At 36.8% G+C, this 15,116-nt stretch overlaps 1 protein-coding gene across 6 annotated transcripts in view; it reads left to right on the top strand.

Moving 5' to 3' along the window:
- AGL (amylo-alpha-1, 6-glucosidase, 4-alpha-glucanotransferase) overlaps positions 1-11,199 on the top strand; it is a 36,437-nt gene extending 25,238 nt beyond the window's left edge. For all 6 annotated transcript variants that reach the window (XM_058842474.1, XM_058842475.1, XM_058842476.1 and 3 more), the window contains exons 25-34: positions 378-480; positions 1,705-1,930; positions 2,319-2,430; positions 2,827-2,962; positions 4,137-4,249; positions 4,982-5,193; positions 5,731-5,828; positions 6,392-6,479; positions 6,571-6,704; positions 8,133-11,199. In XM_058842474.1, the coding sequence (XP_058698457.1) occupies positions 378-480; positions 1,705-1,930; positions 2,319-2,430; positions 2,827-2,962; positions 4,137-4,249; positions 4,982-5,193; positions 5,731-5,828; positions 6,392-6,479; positions 6,571-6,704; positions 8,133-8,250 (1,340 nt within the window). In that variant the 3' untranslated portion in view covers positions 8,251-11,199. The remainder of the gene's footprint in view (positions 1-377; positions 481-1,704; positions 1,931-2,318; positions 2,431-2,826; positions 2,963-4,136; positions 4,250-4,981; positions 5,194-5,730; positions 5,829-6,391; positions 6,480-6,570; positions 6,705-8,132) is intronic.
- The last annotated feature ends 3,917 nt before the right edge of the window (positions 11,200-15,116 follow it).

Below are 15,116 nucleotides of genomic sequence, written 5' to 3'. Positions count from 1 at the left end.
AACTCTCATACATAAACTGTTACCAACAAAGTGTTACAATCTTGTCAGAGTTGTGACTTTTTGGTTAGTTTTTTGTTTCATTTAATTAACCTTTTTTTTTAAGTTGCCAAGTGATTTAATAAAACTTTAAATGTCATTGTTACTAGTATGAGAAATGCTTTCCTGTGATCTTGAAATTCTAGAAGATGTTGTTCTCAAATAGGGTATATTTAATTCTATCAATAACTTGGTATAGGAGATTGTTCATCTAATTAATTGGTACAGCAGAAATCTCCAAGCACACATGTATAAAATAACTGGGCATAAAAAACTTATTCTCATTTATAAGTTTTTCCTAGATTACAATATTTCAAATAAACAATGACTTTTCTCTTCAGGTTTACCTCACTTTTCTTCTGGAATTTTTCGTTCGTGGGGAAGGGATACTTTTATTGCACTAAGAGGTCTACTGTTAGTTACTGGGCGCTATCTAGAAGCAAGGTAAGACTGGCCTAGCCTTGGTTCTTCTTGGCTTTGTAGGCAGTTAGGAGAAAGGACCACTCTCAAAACCTGAGCTGATGCACAAGCTGTTAGAAAAAGTTGATGTGCAGTGTAAAACTTTAATGGCACTAGACATATTTGGGAGCTTCCTCTAAGTGGGATTAAAAATACTACTCAAATACTCTTTTGCTTTCTTAGCACTGATACAGAGTTGATGTTCTGTAGAGATAAGGTAGATTTAACCACAGCAATGCTATTGTTTGTCTTTGGACAAAGTGATTGTTTCAATAGTACTTGCATCATTGTTGCTGAGCAATAATTTCAGAATTATTTATGTAAAAATTTGAAGTATCAAGAAAGAATACTGTTTTAACCAGCAACGCATGAATGCAGGTCTGTCATGGGTTTTTTTGTAATTGCTAGTATTTGTCTGTTGATACTAGAAATCAGCTAATTGTGCATTGCAATCTGGTAGCTATAAATATTTAACCTGACGTGAGCCATACATAAGGCAGATGAATTTGATATTTTGATGAACATTAATTTGAGTGGAGCTTAACACATAATAGAAACATAAAAATTAGTTGAAGTAAATCAGCATGTATTTATGCTGTTGTGCATTTGGCCAACTGTTAGCTTTCTCATGCAGAGAGATCTGCAGTCAACTAGAATGTGTATTTTGCCTTTTAAAGCTAGTTGGAATCCGTGTTTTCTGCAAGGTATGCGCAACGGTTCTCAAATGAAACTTCTCATAACCTCAGTTGCTGTCACCTCTCTGTATTTTAATAGGAATTTCCCATCTACTCCTGCCCTCCGTCCCCATTCCACCCCACCCATCAGAATGGATACCAGGGTAATCATATACAAGGTCAATAACAACCTTCCCTGTGACCTCAGTGGGATTTGGATTTAGGATCTATATCACTACATATTAAAAAGCAAATTATCTTTTCCATATGAATAGATGATATATGTTTTGTACAAACTGATTTAAATGTATTCATGTTAAGGAATTTGTTAGGGAATGGGTGGTTTTTTATCGTAAAAAGTTCATGCTAAGTTGAGTAATTTGTAGCTTTAAACAGCAAACTTTTGTCATCTATCTTTAAAATCCTGTTTGTCTTCTTGCTATTAATGTAACCCTATATGCTTTGTGCTTGATACTTGGTCCAATAATGGCCTTGAAGGCAACTTAGTCAAGACTGTGATTTTCTTTTCTTCTAGAAACATCATTTTAGCGTTTGCTGGGACTTTAAGACATGGTCTCATTCCCAATCTGCTCGGTGGGGGGACACATGCCAGATACAACTGTCGTGATGCTGTGTGGTGGTGGCTTCAGTGTATCCAGGAGTACTGTAAAATTGTTCCCAATGGATTAGACATTCTCAGGTGTCCTGTTTCTAGGATGTACCCAAGAGATGACTCTTCTCCTCAGCCTGCAGGCACTGTGGTAAAAATTCTTCTAATTTAACAAAACCATAATGTTTTAATCAAAAGATGTAATCTTTTTCTAGCTACGAGAACCTGTTGCTATCTGTTGTTTATGGTGAAATTTGATTATAGCAGAAGAATTCCATGTTTTAGGCACATCTTGCATCACCAAGTGCAAGGAAGAAAAAAATTTCATCAGTTTCTAAATCTTTTTATTGCTTTTTGTCTTGAAAAGAATGTTTATATGAAAAGTTGTATACAATGTATTGTCAATGCCAAGGATGCTACTTGAAAATGTTTGATGGTTTGGGAGTGTTTTTGGAATATTACATAAACTAGAGGTTTAAGAAATGCTTGCTACTCATTTTTCATCTTGCCTTTCACATCCAAACGTGTAACAAATCTAGGATCAGCCACTTTATGAAGTAATACAGGAAACAATGCAACGACATATGGAAGGCATAAATTTCCGAGAAAGAAATGCTGGTCCTCAGATTGATGAAAAAATGAGAGACGAAGGTAACATACACGGAACACTTGTTGTGTAAAACAGAAGTTGATGAGTATATTTTGTATTCCCTTTTTGTCTTATTTTGTATTGCCTTTTTGTTTCTTTCTACTGATTATGTTTTTTTAAATAAAATTATATTTATTGTAATTAAAACTATATTACTTTATATACATGTAATATTTTTGGAATGCCTAAATAATAGTTTATTGTTAGTAACTGATCATATGTTATGGTGTAAGTTATCTTTAAAATTTCACTTAAAGTACAGTTTCCTTCAGAAACCTACCTCAGGTCTTGTTGGGATGTCTTTTTGTTTATTAGGATGTTTGGGTTGGAAGTGTGGATAGTTGGGGCTTAGTTTTATCTAAGAAATGAACTTAGTACCTGATACTCTTTCTTGCCAGGTTTTAATGTAACTGCAGGCATTGACCATGAAACTGGCTTTGTCTTTGGAGGGAACCGCTTCAATTGTGGCACTTGGATGGATAAAATGGGAGAGAGTGACAAAGCTCGCAACAAAGGAATTCCAGCTACTCCAAGGTGTGAAAGTCAGGCTTTAGGCAGGGTTTTTTTAATTTTCTTTAACTTAAATAATTATGCAGAACCACTGTGAGTTCTACTGATACATCTGAGAGATGATCTCTCAAATGTTCTAAATGTTTATACCTGCTAAACAGTTAATGAAATTTTTTTTCTTTGTGATGATTTGAAGTCAAAAGCTGTGTTCTTGGGCAGGTGAAGCCCATGGCTTCTGTCACAGTCGTAGCTCCATGCCAAGAGTTGACTTCTGAATTCAAGTAGTAATATGTAATTTATGAAATACTGTATACTTGTTGTACTACCAGTACTTTGTTATTCAGACTTCTCATATGAGTTATATATTGATAATTGTGTTGTTTGAATTCAAAAATCTTTACATCTACATTTTTAGAGTTGAGATTAAGCGTTTTGAAATAGGCTCTTTATTATGTGCTAGCAAACTGCTGCAGGCATCCTTGCTTGAATTTAGTACAGTATCAGCTTCAAATCAATTGCCATCCATGTGTGAGAATTGAGGAAAATGTTATCTTGTTTGACAAGTCGAGCATTTTAATTGAGAGCCAAGAGTGGTTGAGGAACTTCCCAAAAGAGGCTGAGTTGGTGATGTGAGAGAGAAATTTCCATCAAGTAGACAGTAAAGCTGAGTATGATACAATATGAAATACTTGTATATATTGATTACATGAATATTATCTGAAAAAAGAAGCAAGTCCAAGAAGTGCATTTAGTGCTTATTTTAATCCCTCACTTTAGACTTGAGTAATTTCTTATGGCAGAACTATTACTGAAGTTACAGAAGTGTATGTGCAGTTGAGAAGCTTTGTATTAAAGACCATTTTAACATCAGAGGACCACATTTCGGGTTGATCCTTTTTTCATGTTCTTAATCACTGGTATAAATATATATATATGTATATATATATCTTGCATTTGTGTTAATTAGCTGGATACGATAATACCACTTTAAATAAGGCTGTTGGACAGAAAAAGGTATTTTCTACCCAATTTACAATCAAGTTCATTCCTTGATTGAGAAACAGGGGAATAGTAGGCAAATGAGAAAAAAGAAATTGTCTAAATAAGATACTTACTAATCTAAATTTTTCAGTTACTTATTGAACTTTAATAGCCTTCTTAAAGTAAATAATGAGGGTTTTCATCATCATTATTTTAGAGATGGCTCTGCTGTGGAAATGGTTGGCCTGTGCAAGTCAGCTGTTCGCTGGTTGATGGATTTATCTGGGAAAAACATATTTCCATTCCGTGGAGTCACTGTAAAAAGACATGGTAAGAAAAGGCACATCTCATAATTGCATTATTGGGCTACAAAAATAACTAAAATAATGAAATAGTGACCATATAACTTCAGAAGAAGGTTTAGGGGTAAAAGGGCAAAAGCTTGAGAAAGGATCTCATATGATCAAAATCCTTCTGTTACTATAAAAATTTAGGAATTTATATTGTCTTCTCAATATTTCAAATAGTTTATTCAGTGGATTATAAAGAAATTTCAGAGCCGAATGCTTTTTCTCAAAATGGATATACGTGATAAGGTTACTGTGTGTTATGATGATTGTATCTTTCATTGCAAATGCAAACTGATGCAGGACACTTGTCTTTATTTTCTCTTTCTGTCCCTCTGCCAATATTCATAACACAGAAAACCCCTTGCTGGGAATATTTACATAAATATCATTGGAAGTCCCTTATGTTTTAGGGGGAATACTCTTCTAATCACAAAGTTATTTTAAGCTTAGCCAGCCCAAGTGAATATGTGCCCTGTGGAGACTTTGACCTTGTGTTAGTCTCACTAGAAATTTCAGTGAGCTGTTGCAATTTCAGTGATCTGTACAATTGGCCTTAATGTAGGGAATAACAAACTGAGAGAGGTGATCCTAGGTCTGCTTCTGTTATATTCTGTAATATATTCTATTATATTCAGGAATTCAGGAAGCATACTTCTGCTGTTGTCACTGTGGCTGATTGCAGAAAATTAAAACTGTATGTAACATCTTACAGGAAAGGAGGAGATTATCACATATGATGAGTGGGACAGGAAAATTCAAGGACACTTTGAAAGGCTATTCTTTGTGTCTGAGAATCCAGCAGATCCTAATGAAAAACACCCAGATCTTGTACACAAACGTGGAATTTATAAGGACAGCTATGGAGCTTCAAGTCCATGGTGTGATTACCAGCTCAGGCCAAATTTTCCAGTAGCAATGGTTGTGGTAAGTGTGGGGGAGGGAAAGGAGAACTTCGCACTTAAATGCAAGCTTAGTTCAGTTATGAGGAAAATTTTAAGTTCCATCTTCATGGCATTCTATCAGGAACACACGTTGCTTGGAATAACTTTGTGAAAGCAGCTTTTTTTCCATGCTTTTAATATTTGTCTTGGACTGTCTCCTAAAAATGTATCAAGACAGGACTTGCCAATTTGTCATGTTTACTGTATTCAGAATATCTTTTATGGCTAGGTCTGGGAGGCTGCTTTTCCCATCAAATTGGCTAAAAAGGATGGATTCTTTGTCTTCATTGTAAAGATTTATAAAGAGCTTCAGTAATAATATTTGGCCAGGGTATATAAAATAAAAACAAAATTTAAGAAAGCATTGGATACCTTCTATTTTCTTGTTTACTCTGACTTTCAGATTACAGAAATTTATTTAGTAATGCAAAACTCAGGCTTTTTGCTGTCTTCTGCATTTGTATACAGCCTTATATATGTACATGCACAGAGATTATTCATTAAATCTTTATTTTATTAGGCCCCTGAGTTGTTTACACCTGAGAGAGCTTGGAAAGCTCTGCAGATAGCAGAGGAAAAGCTTCTTGGTCCATTAGGCATGAAAACCTTAGATCCAGAGTAAGTACAGTAGAGATAAGATCAAGTGGTAATTGCTAAAGATGATAAGCATGACAAGTAGGAATTATTTGGTGTAGGACAGGGGTGGTGGTGATGATGTGAAATCTTCATTTATACCAATGAAATAAGGCTGCAGGAAGTACTTCCAGAACAATTGTTTTGCTGTTCTAGAAGTCCATGCAACTGATTTCTTTATATAGGCAATGGCTGAGTGGTTTTGGATGCCTCACAGTAAGCAGGTCAAATTTGGTGTCATACCAAAGATGTTGAATTTACATCTTGGGACATATGGTGTTTGATACAGTATATAGCACTACAGTTTGAGTAAAAGGGTAAAATTATGACTCTGAGATCCTTTCAAGACATTGACCGTTTTTCTACAAATTTAAACTTTACTTGGAATTCCACTGTCAAGTAAAGTACAGAAGCTGGTAGAGACCTCCCTAACTTAACCATCAATGAATGTAAATGACAACTTTTTCAGTTAATTTCTGTTTTCCTTTTATGTGTATAATTTTTAATTAAGGCTTTGTTTGCATAATACATTTTTTTGTTTCTTGCAGTGATATGGTGTACTGTGGAGTTTATGATAATGCTCTTGACAATGACAACTACAATGTAGCCAGAGGGTTTAATTATCACCAAGGACCTGTAAGAGCTACTTCCTTCAATTTTAGAAGAAGTGTAGTCATCTTTTCAAACCAACTGCTTTGATAATCATCTCTTGTCATTCTTTATTTAGGAATGGGTGTGGCCAATTGGATATTTTCTTCGTGCCAAACTGTATTTCTCCAGGTTGATTGGTCCAGAGATATATGCAAAAACTGTAGTTATGATTAAGAATGTTCTTTCTCGCCACTATGTTCATCTTGAAAGGTAAGGTAACAACAAACACAGATTCAAAATATTCAAAATACCCAGCTACTGGTATCCACCATCCAATTGCATTTAAGAGTACAGATCTATAGTATAGACAGGATCTCTTTTCTAGATAGGAAGTTGTCTGCTGTATGTGCACTTGCAGTTCTCAAGTCAGGTTTCAAATACAGGTGTGATCTAGTGTCTTTTACAGATTGCAGAACTCCTAATACTTACCCATGTGAAGCTTGGGTGAAATAAATTTTATGTAAAAATTAGGATCTTATTTCATTCAAAAAGTCAAATTCAGAAAAAAATGTTGGTTAGTTGTTTTTTTAAAAAATCAAAATATTTAAAAACAAACTTTGTAGAACATAATGGTTAAAGGGTGAGTAGTGGCAGATTAAAATTGCAGTAGATAAAATGATGAAAAGTATTGTTAGGATTTATTGTGTTCTATGTGAGGAATTTAAGATTATGAAGCTGTCATACTAATAAACCTTGATTTTCTAAGGAGACAGAGGAATTTGCATTTTGAGTTTTCCCTCAAACCAAACCACCAAACCTACATGCTGTTTTTCCTCTTTTGCTGTTTATTTTAATTAATAAGAATTTGAGACAAGCTAAAACGAACAAAACACCTTGCCCTTGATATCTCTTCCATATAATCTGTTCTACAGCACATGAAACACATATTTATCTTCACCCAAAAAAGTAATTCAGGACTCATGACATGAAAATTTGTCTGACCACACAAGGAAGAAAAAAGGATTTGTGAAGCAACATATTGCCTTACATAGTATTTTGACCAAGTTGCTTGTTTGGTAGTATCAGAAATAACTTGCAGTTTGGTAACACTTGTTGCTTTTCTGTCTTACTAAAGTATTGTGTATATATATATATAATTTTTTTTTTTACTCTGTTTTAATACTTTGCTTCTGTACAGCATATTTAATGTAGCAATAGGCTTTGTTTTTTTGTAACTAGTTTTTTTGAGTTTTTTTGTGCTAGTTTGTGGGAGGGTTTTGTTCCTAAGGAAGAAAAGAAGGTTTATGTAATCATGCTATCTTCCAGCCCTTGTCACTTTTTAGCACCATAATAAATTTCAAGTGTAGTTTGAATACCATTGGTACCTCATCTTCCAAATGCAAAACTACCAGAATGAGAAACAGGAGCAGCACACCAGTTGTGTAAATTTAGTTATTATTAGTAGCAGAGAGTCTGCTTTGAAGAAGAGGCACTTCCACTGCAATTAACAACTGCAGGTGAAAAAAATATTAGATCTCAATTATTAAAGGATATACTGTGGTTGTAGGAGAGTAGACCTTTAGTCAAACTTTTCAGTTTCCTAATGAGTTTATCTCCCAAAAGGCTTTAAAATGAAATGTTCTTTTTATTTTAATCAATAATCTAACAACAATACTCACTTGTGTTTTCTTTTGTCAGATCATCCTGGAAAGGGCTTCCAGAACTAACCAATGAGAATGGGCAGTATTGTCCTTTTAGCTGTGAAACTCAGGCATGGTCGATTGGTGTTATCCTTGAAATCCTTTATGACTTGTAAAAGTTTATTTTGATTGATTTGATGAAACTTCTGTGGTCTTACTATTGGGCATAAATGAACACTTGGCTTACACTGCAAGGGAAATTAACTGTTCTGCACAATCACTTAAGCTGTGTCCTGACTTTTAGAGATGAATGCCATCATCTTCTGTACCCTATAACTGGGCTTCAGGTATTTTGAAAATCAGGGCATGACAATAAAATAAAACTGCAGTGCACACTTGATGCAGAAACTTTTACTAAGGAGCAATTTTAAGAATATGCACAAACTTAATTTTAAGTAGCTTTGGTTTTTTTAGCTTTTTGAAAACAAAATGTAACAAAGTTTGTTCCTTCCTGAGCTAAAAATAAGTAGCACAGATCTTATGTTTGTTTTTTTTTCCTGTCTCTTAAAGAGTAAATGAATGTTTTTGGAAATGCATGCTTAAGGGGGAGTAGACTAACCTCCAGCTTTCTGAGTTTGGTATGCTTTGTGCTCTAGCACCATGCATTAATGAAGTCATAATATGTTATCTCTCCATTGAAGTGTATAATGGGGATGGTTTTGTATGTGTTCAATTGAACACTCCACTAAGCAACCACAGAAATCAAGTGTATGAATACTGTAATAAATCAACTTTTGAAGTTATAGATAAAATTTTGAGAACCTTGCTTTGAGAGTTAACTCAAGCAATAATGAGGTAATTAATAATCTTAATCTGTCTTTAGATTTATTTAAATACCATGAGCAATATAGCAAACCTGTTTTTTCATTTATATCTGGTTTTTACCATGGGTAATTCATAAGAAGTATGCATACAATGGACAGCCTATATTTTAGGGAAGGCCAACATGCTTGACTGCTTATTAAAAGAATTTATTGAAGAGATAGGGTCACCCAAGCCCTTCTTTCTTGGGAAAATCCTAGCTCTATTAATCAGGTGGAAATGCTTATCACAATGGAAAGACATAGTAGCCTACTGTCAGAGAGGAGAATATGAGGCTTCTGGGCCTTTTGAAATTGCACCAATAACAATATGCATGCTACCTCTGTGTGGTGTCCTTTGGGAACAAATCCAGTGAACATGATGCAAAATGTGTTTTTTCATATTTGGATGCCTGCATGTCCTTACTAAGTTCAGGGTTCACAAACTGAGATGAGAGCACTTGGTAATTCTCAACTCTTCATACAATTTTTCCATCTTAATGCAATAAATAGGCAGAGAGTGAGGTTGACAACACTTCCCACATCACAAGGCGGAAAAGCAAAAGCACTATTTCTTAATGTTAGACAACATATGCTGAAAAAATAAATACAGGATGTAATTATAATGCACTAAAACACATAGCTCAAGATTTTATCATGTCTGCATTTTAAAGTTTCTGTATTCTGTGTACAGTGCACATATGCTGTCTTGTTCAGGGAGATGTATTTCAGGTAGATACTGTGAGGGCAAGTTAACAGGTTCAAGAGATGAAGTGTAAGAAGTGGCTATACTCATATATTATTTGTTTGAAAGGTTAATAAGAATTTTAACTTCCTTGCTGAAGTGTTCAGTCCTTAGAAATTAGGAATAGGTAATGTCTATATTACACCTGAACTTTAGAGCTGCAGTACATGGGTTGGGAATTTTTTATTTTCTCAACACAATGCATAAGAAATGTCATTTGATCAAAAATGTTACTGAAATGTCAGCTACAGATTTTTTTTTAATGTGCAAGAGGCATAGAAAGTATTTTTCATACTGCACTGAACTTTCAAAAATTCTTGATAATTATATTGAAGTTTATGTCCTACTGTTTCACTAGCTTTACTGTTTTCCTGGATACTTATTTCTTGTTTATTATTTAAAGGTATGTTTTATGGCTCCTGCAGCTTAGAAAGCAGGAAAAAATGGCAGAAAAAAAATTGTTCTTACTTCATGAAAGCGTTTTAAAATTGAAAGTGAAGCTTAAGAGCTATGACTGTTGAAGATTTCCACCAGGTGTCAAAATTATATTCATTGGCAATAACACTCTTTAAGTGTTGGGAAAAAAAACATGAGAAAATTTTCATCAAACCTTCCTATGCTATGTACAGATTGCTTTTGAATTTTGCAACCTGCACTGCTGATAGACTGCTTATTTGTCACTAATAGGGTTTTTTCCTAATTTAATAGTAAAATTTTAAAGATAAATCACCACTGTGTACACAAAAATACATATGAAACTTCTAAACGTGCCCATTTATAATGTTGCTTCTGCACTGATTAGTTGAGCATAGTTTTAGTAACAAATATTTTAAATAGGGAAATAATATGTATTGGTTGACTTTGCTGTTAAGTAGCAACAAAAGTAAGATTTAAGGTTATTAACTTTCTTGGAGGGTGGAGGTTTATCAGTTTGGGGGGTTTTTGTTGGTTTTGGGGTTTTTTTTCTCAAAAAGCTACTCAACACTTTGTCAAGCCAGACAGTTTTAAAAATTAAGAGGGAAGAAAACAATGTTAAATCTAACATTAAATGAGCTGACATCCATATTGATCAAGTCATTATCCCCTAAAAATAGCTGATTTATATTGACTGATCCTGAGCTGTATCATTATAATTTATATTTCATACTCAAAAACTTCTAGTAATGCAAACGTATAATTGGTAAAATAAAAATAAACTAAATAATTCAGTAGAAACTGTGCATCCATTGTGTTCCAGTTGGTGCTTCTTGACCTATATTGTATTAATAATTCTTTTTCCTCCCAATTGAAATAATTTAACTGTTATCAACTGTTCACACAGTTAATAGCTCTTGATTTAGTCAAATATGATTAACTTAAGAATTCAAGCAAATTAATGTATCATTCTCACACTGCATGTTGTAATGTAAAATGGAAATATGAGCTTTACATGTCTGTCTATCACAGCAACAACTGATTTTAGAAAATGTCATTATTCATTTCTGAAATGCACAAAATAAAATTCTTTAATTCAGAGTTAACCTTTTCCTGTGATTTTTTTTTTTTTTTAAAAAAGTCAAACTGCAGCTGATGTTGCTTGTTCACCTCTTGCAATTTTACATACAGGGGAGAGATTGTTAACTCCTCAGGTTAAATGTTAAAATGTGCTAACAACACTTATTACAAAAACAAAAGCTTACTAGAAAAAAAAGCAGGAACTTGAGATTCTTATATTGGTGTCCTTGTTAGCTGTCCTAGCTGAGTTGCGGTTAGCAGAGGCCCAAGGGGAGATAGTGATTAACTTTTGGAGTAAAATTCCTATCCCTATGGAGAAGGCATTTTTACTTTCCAGCTCTGCTTTGTAAAATCGAAGTCTCCTTGCACAGGTGCCTGGTATACTGAATATGTTTTGCAATGTCCCCATTTTATTTCATGCTTTATAAAAATAGGATTTTTTTTTCTAATTCTCTATTCAACTATTTCCTATAAGTAATTTATTATTCTACTGTATATACTTTTAATAAGCACTCTATTGAAAAATGGTTACAAAAATGTAGAAATGACAAGTCAGTGAGGGGAGATAAAAGGTCAGAGCTGCCACCTCAGCCCTCACGGCACTTCAAGCAGCGCAGTCGGGGAATAGATGGATGAAATGTTAGTGGTGACTGGCAGGTTTCTCTTGAAAACTCCTCTGGAGCTTGCGGATAGCAGCTGGGGAAGCGCCTGCAGTCAGGAGGCGAGCTCTGCCCGCGTTCCTGTGTGAGGTGAGGCAGAAAGGACCCTTCACCAGCCCGCTAACCTCAACACCAGAGAGAGAAAGAGGGCTTCATCCTCCTGGGCGGCTGGGGCGAGGGCCAGGCGGGACCACGGCCACAGGGCCTCAGCCGGCCGGGGCCCCTCAGCGGCGGGACGGGCGGGACAGCGCCGGGGGGACCGAGGGGACCGGGACTGCCGGAGCCCCTCAGCGGCGGGACGGGCGGGACAGCGCCGGGGGGACCGGGGTGACGGAGGGGACCGGGACTGCCGGAGCCCCTCAGCGGCGGGACGGGCGGGACAGCGCCGGGGGGACCGAGGGGACCGGGACTGCCGGAGCCCCTCAGCGGCGGGACGGGCGGGACAGCGCCGGGGGGACCGGGGTGACCGAGGGGACCGGGACTGCCGGAGCCCCTCAGCGGCGGGACGGGCCGGACAGCGCCGGGGGGTGCGGCGCCTCAGCCGGCTGCGGATGGCTCAGCTGCGCACTCCTCGGGAAAACTGGTGAGGTCCTCCCGCACCTGACAACTTGTTTTCCTTTTTGAATGTGCCTGGAAACAGTAAGAAGGAAAATGTACTTGCTTGTGAGCATCTGGGGGTTTGTGCAAGCTTGGGAGCTTGTACGCCTCTCATTTTAATGTAGCAGTACAAGGAAGAGGTCATCTCTAGTCACATTCTGCAAGATTTGCCTGTGCATTTGGTGTTTCTCAGAAGTTACTGACTAAACTAAAACAGAGGCTTCCCAATTCTGAATTTTACATCAAAGTGCAGGTGACCAAGTGGACCAATAGCCGTTTTTAATGAGGACTGTTGATTTCAGAGCACAAGCGGCTGAACAAGGCACAAAGTTGACATTGTTTTAGCGATAGCTGTTTTTTACAGGGTCGGATTCTGAAGCAGAATTAAGATATGGTGGTACAAAACTGAACCTGAGAATAGTATAGGAAGCAGACTGTGGCTAGTCAGGTAGCAGTCTGAGCCATCTGTGCTATTCCAGGCTCTTGTGTCTCTGTAAGCACTTGTCCAGTCCCATTGACCTGTGACACGTTTGTCTCATTGCCCATTACCTCCTTGAATCTGTTTCTTTCAGAAATCTTAATCTCTGACATGTGTCTGTTCTGTTTGCAACCTTTCAGCCACAGGTTCATCCTGTGTAATGAACACAGTGTATTACACAAAGTTCAGTACCACTGACTATATTTGACAAATAATAAACTTGTTTGCCTCAATTCACATAAGCTTATGCAATCTGTGAGATCCACGAGCACTTCCCTTCCTTTGTGTGCCACAGCAATATCTCACTACAACTTCAGACAGAGAGACTAATCTTCATATAGCACTTTTTTGCAATGAGAATGAAAGCTGGCCATGAAAGAAGAGAATTAGGTTGCAGCTTGGCAAGAGTCTTCAGTTGGATGACATGGACTCCAGGTACTAATGGAGGTAAGTTTCTTGTGAAGTTTTGTATTTCTGAGTTTGGATTGGCAAATAAACTGGAGCTTAATTTTGTGTGGTGGTGAGAAGCATGAGATGAAGTCTTCTTATCAGGTCTGAAGGAAGATATTGCAGTCACATGATTTACAGACTTATAAGTACAATTATTTTAAAGCATGTTGCTCTAGAGTAGGATTAAATGGTAATTGTGGAAGTCTTTCTTTTAAGATGACTTTTAGAGTCACAACCACATAATTTGAGAAAGCTGAAAGATTAATTATTGCAAGTGACATCTCAAGGAAAAGGTTTCTACAAAATGAACAATCTGTTCTTATGTGGGATACATTCAGGGGCTGTTTATTAAATTTCTTCTTAATTGGTCTTATCACCATTGTCTGTAAGGATCCTAGATACAGCCTAGACCTGGAGAGAGGTACCTGTTTTAATAGTATGCTATGAGAAATTGCTTCCAAATGCAAGAGTAAGGCTCACAGCTGCCCTGAAGAGCAGCCAAATAATGAGGTAATAGTGTCGTAGCAAGAGCAGTCGTTGGAGGGCAATATTAGGATAAATGTTGCCAAGATGAGCTGTAGTACTATACCTAAGGAGAACTTGGGGGTAGGATTTTGAAGTTAGTTAGTGTATAAATTTCGTGGATGTGAATGACTGATTAAAGTGTCGGGGTGACATATTAGAAGGGATTTTACTTGAATGTATGGTAATCCAGGGACTAGCACGGTGGGCTGGAGGTGAACACCTAAGCAAAAAGCTGGGAATGATGGATGGGGTAAGAATAGTGCAGCTCTTTATTCTAGATAAAAGTTAACATTTCCAACCTGGCAGCACAGGGTGGCGCCAGTTGGCCCCTGTGGCCTTGCTGTCTGCTGCCCAGGCTGGGCCGGGCCACTCGGCTCCCCCGCGCTCCCTGCAGGACTCCACATTTCTGCACAGCTACGCTCGCTGCGCTGGCTGTTAACGGCTCAAGTCTCCATTCCCGCACGTCAAAATCAAAACACGTTTTTAAATCCTTAGAAAATGCTTCGGTAATACAGCCTCACTTAGGAGAAGTGGGAGATGAATACATCTTTGATGGTTTAGTGACAGTTAGATTTTTTAAAGGGATAACTGGAACTAATTAGTATTTCAGCATTAAAAAAATCCAGCAATCTATTTTTCTGTTTTATTGCAAAATTCAAGAATCTATTTATCTCCTAAAGAATGGGAAATTTTAGGATATGAAACCAGATGTATGTTGTTAGGCATTTATTTATTATTTGCATCATAGTTCATGTAATGCTTCTGTAATTGCTCGCAATTTTTTTCTGTTTCCTTAAATGCTTTGTTTTATGCACAAAAAAATGTAATGCAAAAACTGAAAGTAATTCTGTCTGGGTAATCTTTCACTAAAGCTGTGGGTATTTTAACTTAGGTATGTTGTTACATGGATATTTTTTAATGGCATTCATTGTGTATGTAACGGGCTGCATTTTCTAGCAGTTATTCCACTTGCTGAAATTGCATGGGAACACCCATATTTTCAAGGTAATTTTGTAATTTGTAAAGCCTGTAATCAGACCTACTGGAACAGCTGTTCAAGAGCTGGTTTTGTTTTCCTGTAATGACTGCCTGGCACTACTGCTGGAGGTCTCCCTGCAGGCCTCTGGAGGGCCAGATTCATGTGTTTGGAACAGTTAGGTTACTGCAGAGCTTTTCCAAGACCTCCAAACAGTATTTAGTTAAATTTAAGAACCAGATGCTGCTATCACTTGGA

Source organism: Poecile atricapillus, chromosome 7 (genome assembly GCF_030490865.1).
Source record: "Poecile atricapillus isolate bPoeAtr1 chromosome 7, bPoeAtr1.hap1, whole genome shotgun sequence".
NCBI classification, from domain to species: Eukaryota; Metazoa; Chordata; class Aves; order Passeriformes; family Paridae; genus Poecile; species Poecile atricapillus.
This window is presented reverse-complemented; position numbering and strand designations above follow the sequence as displayed.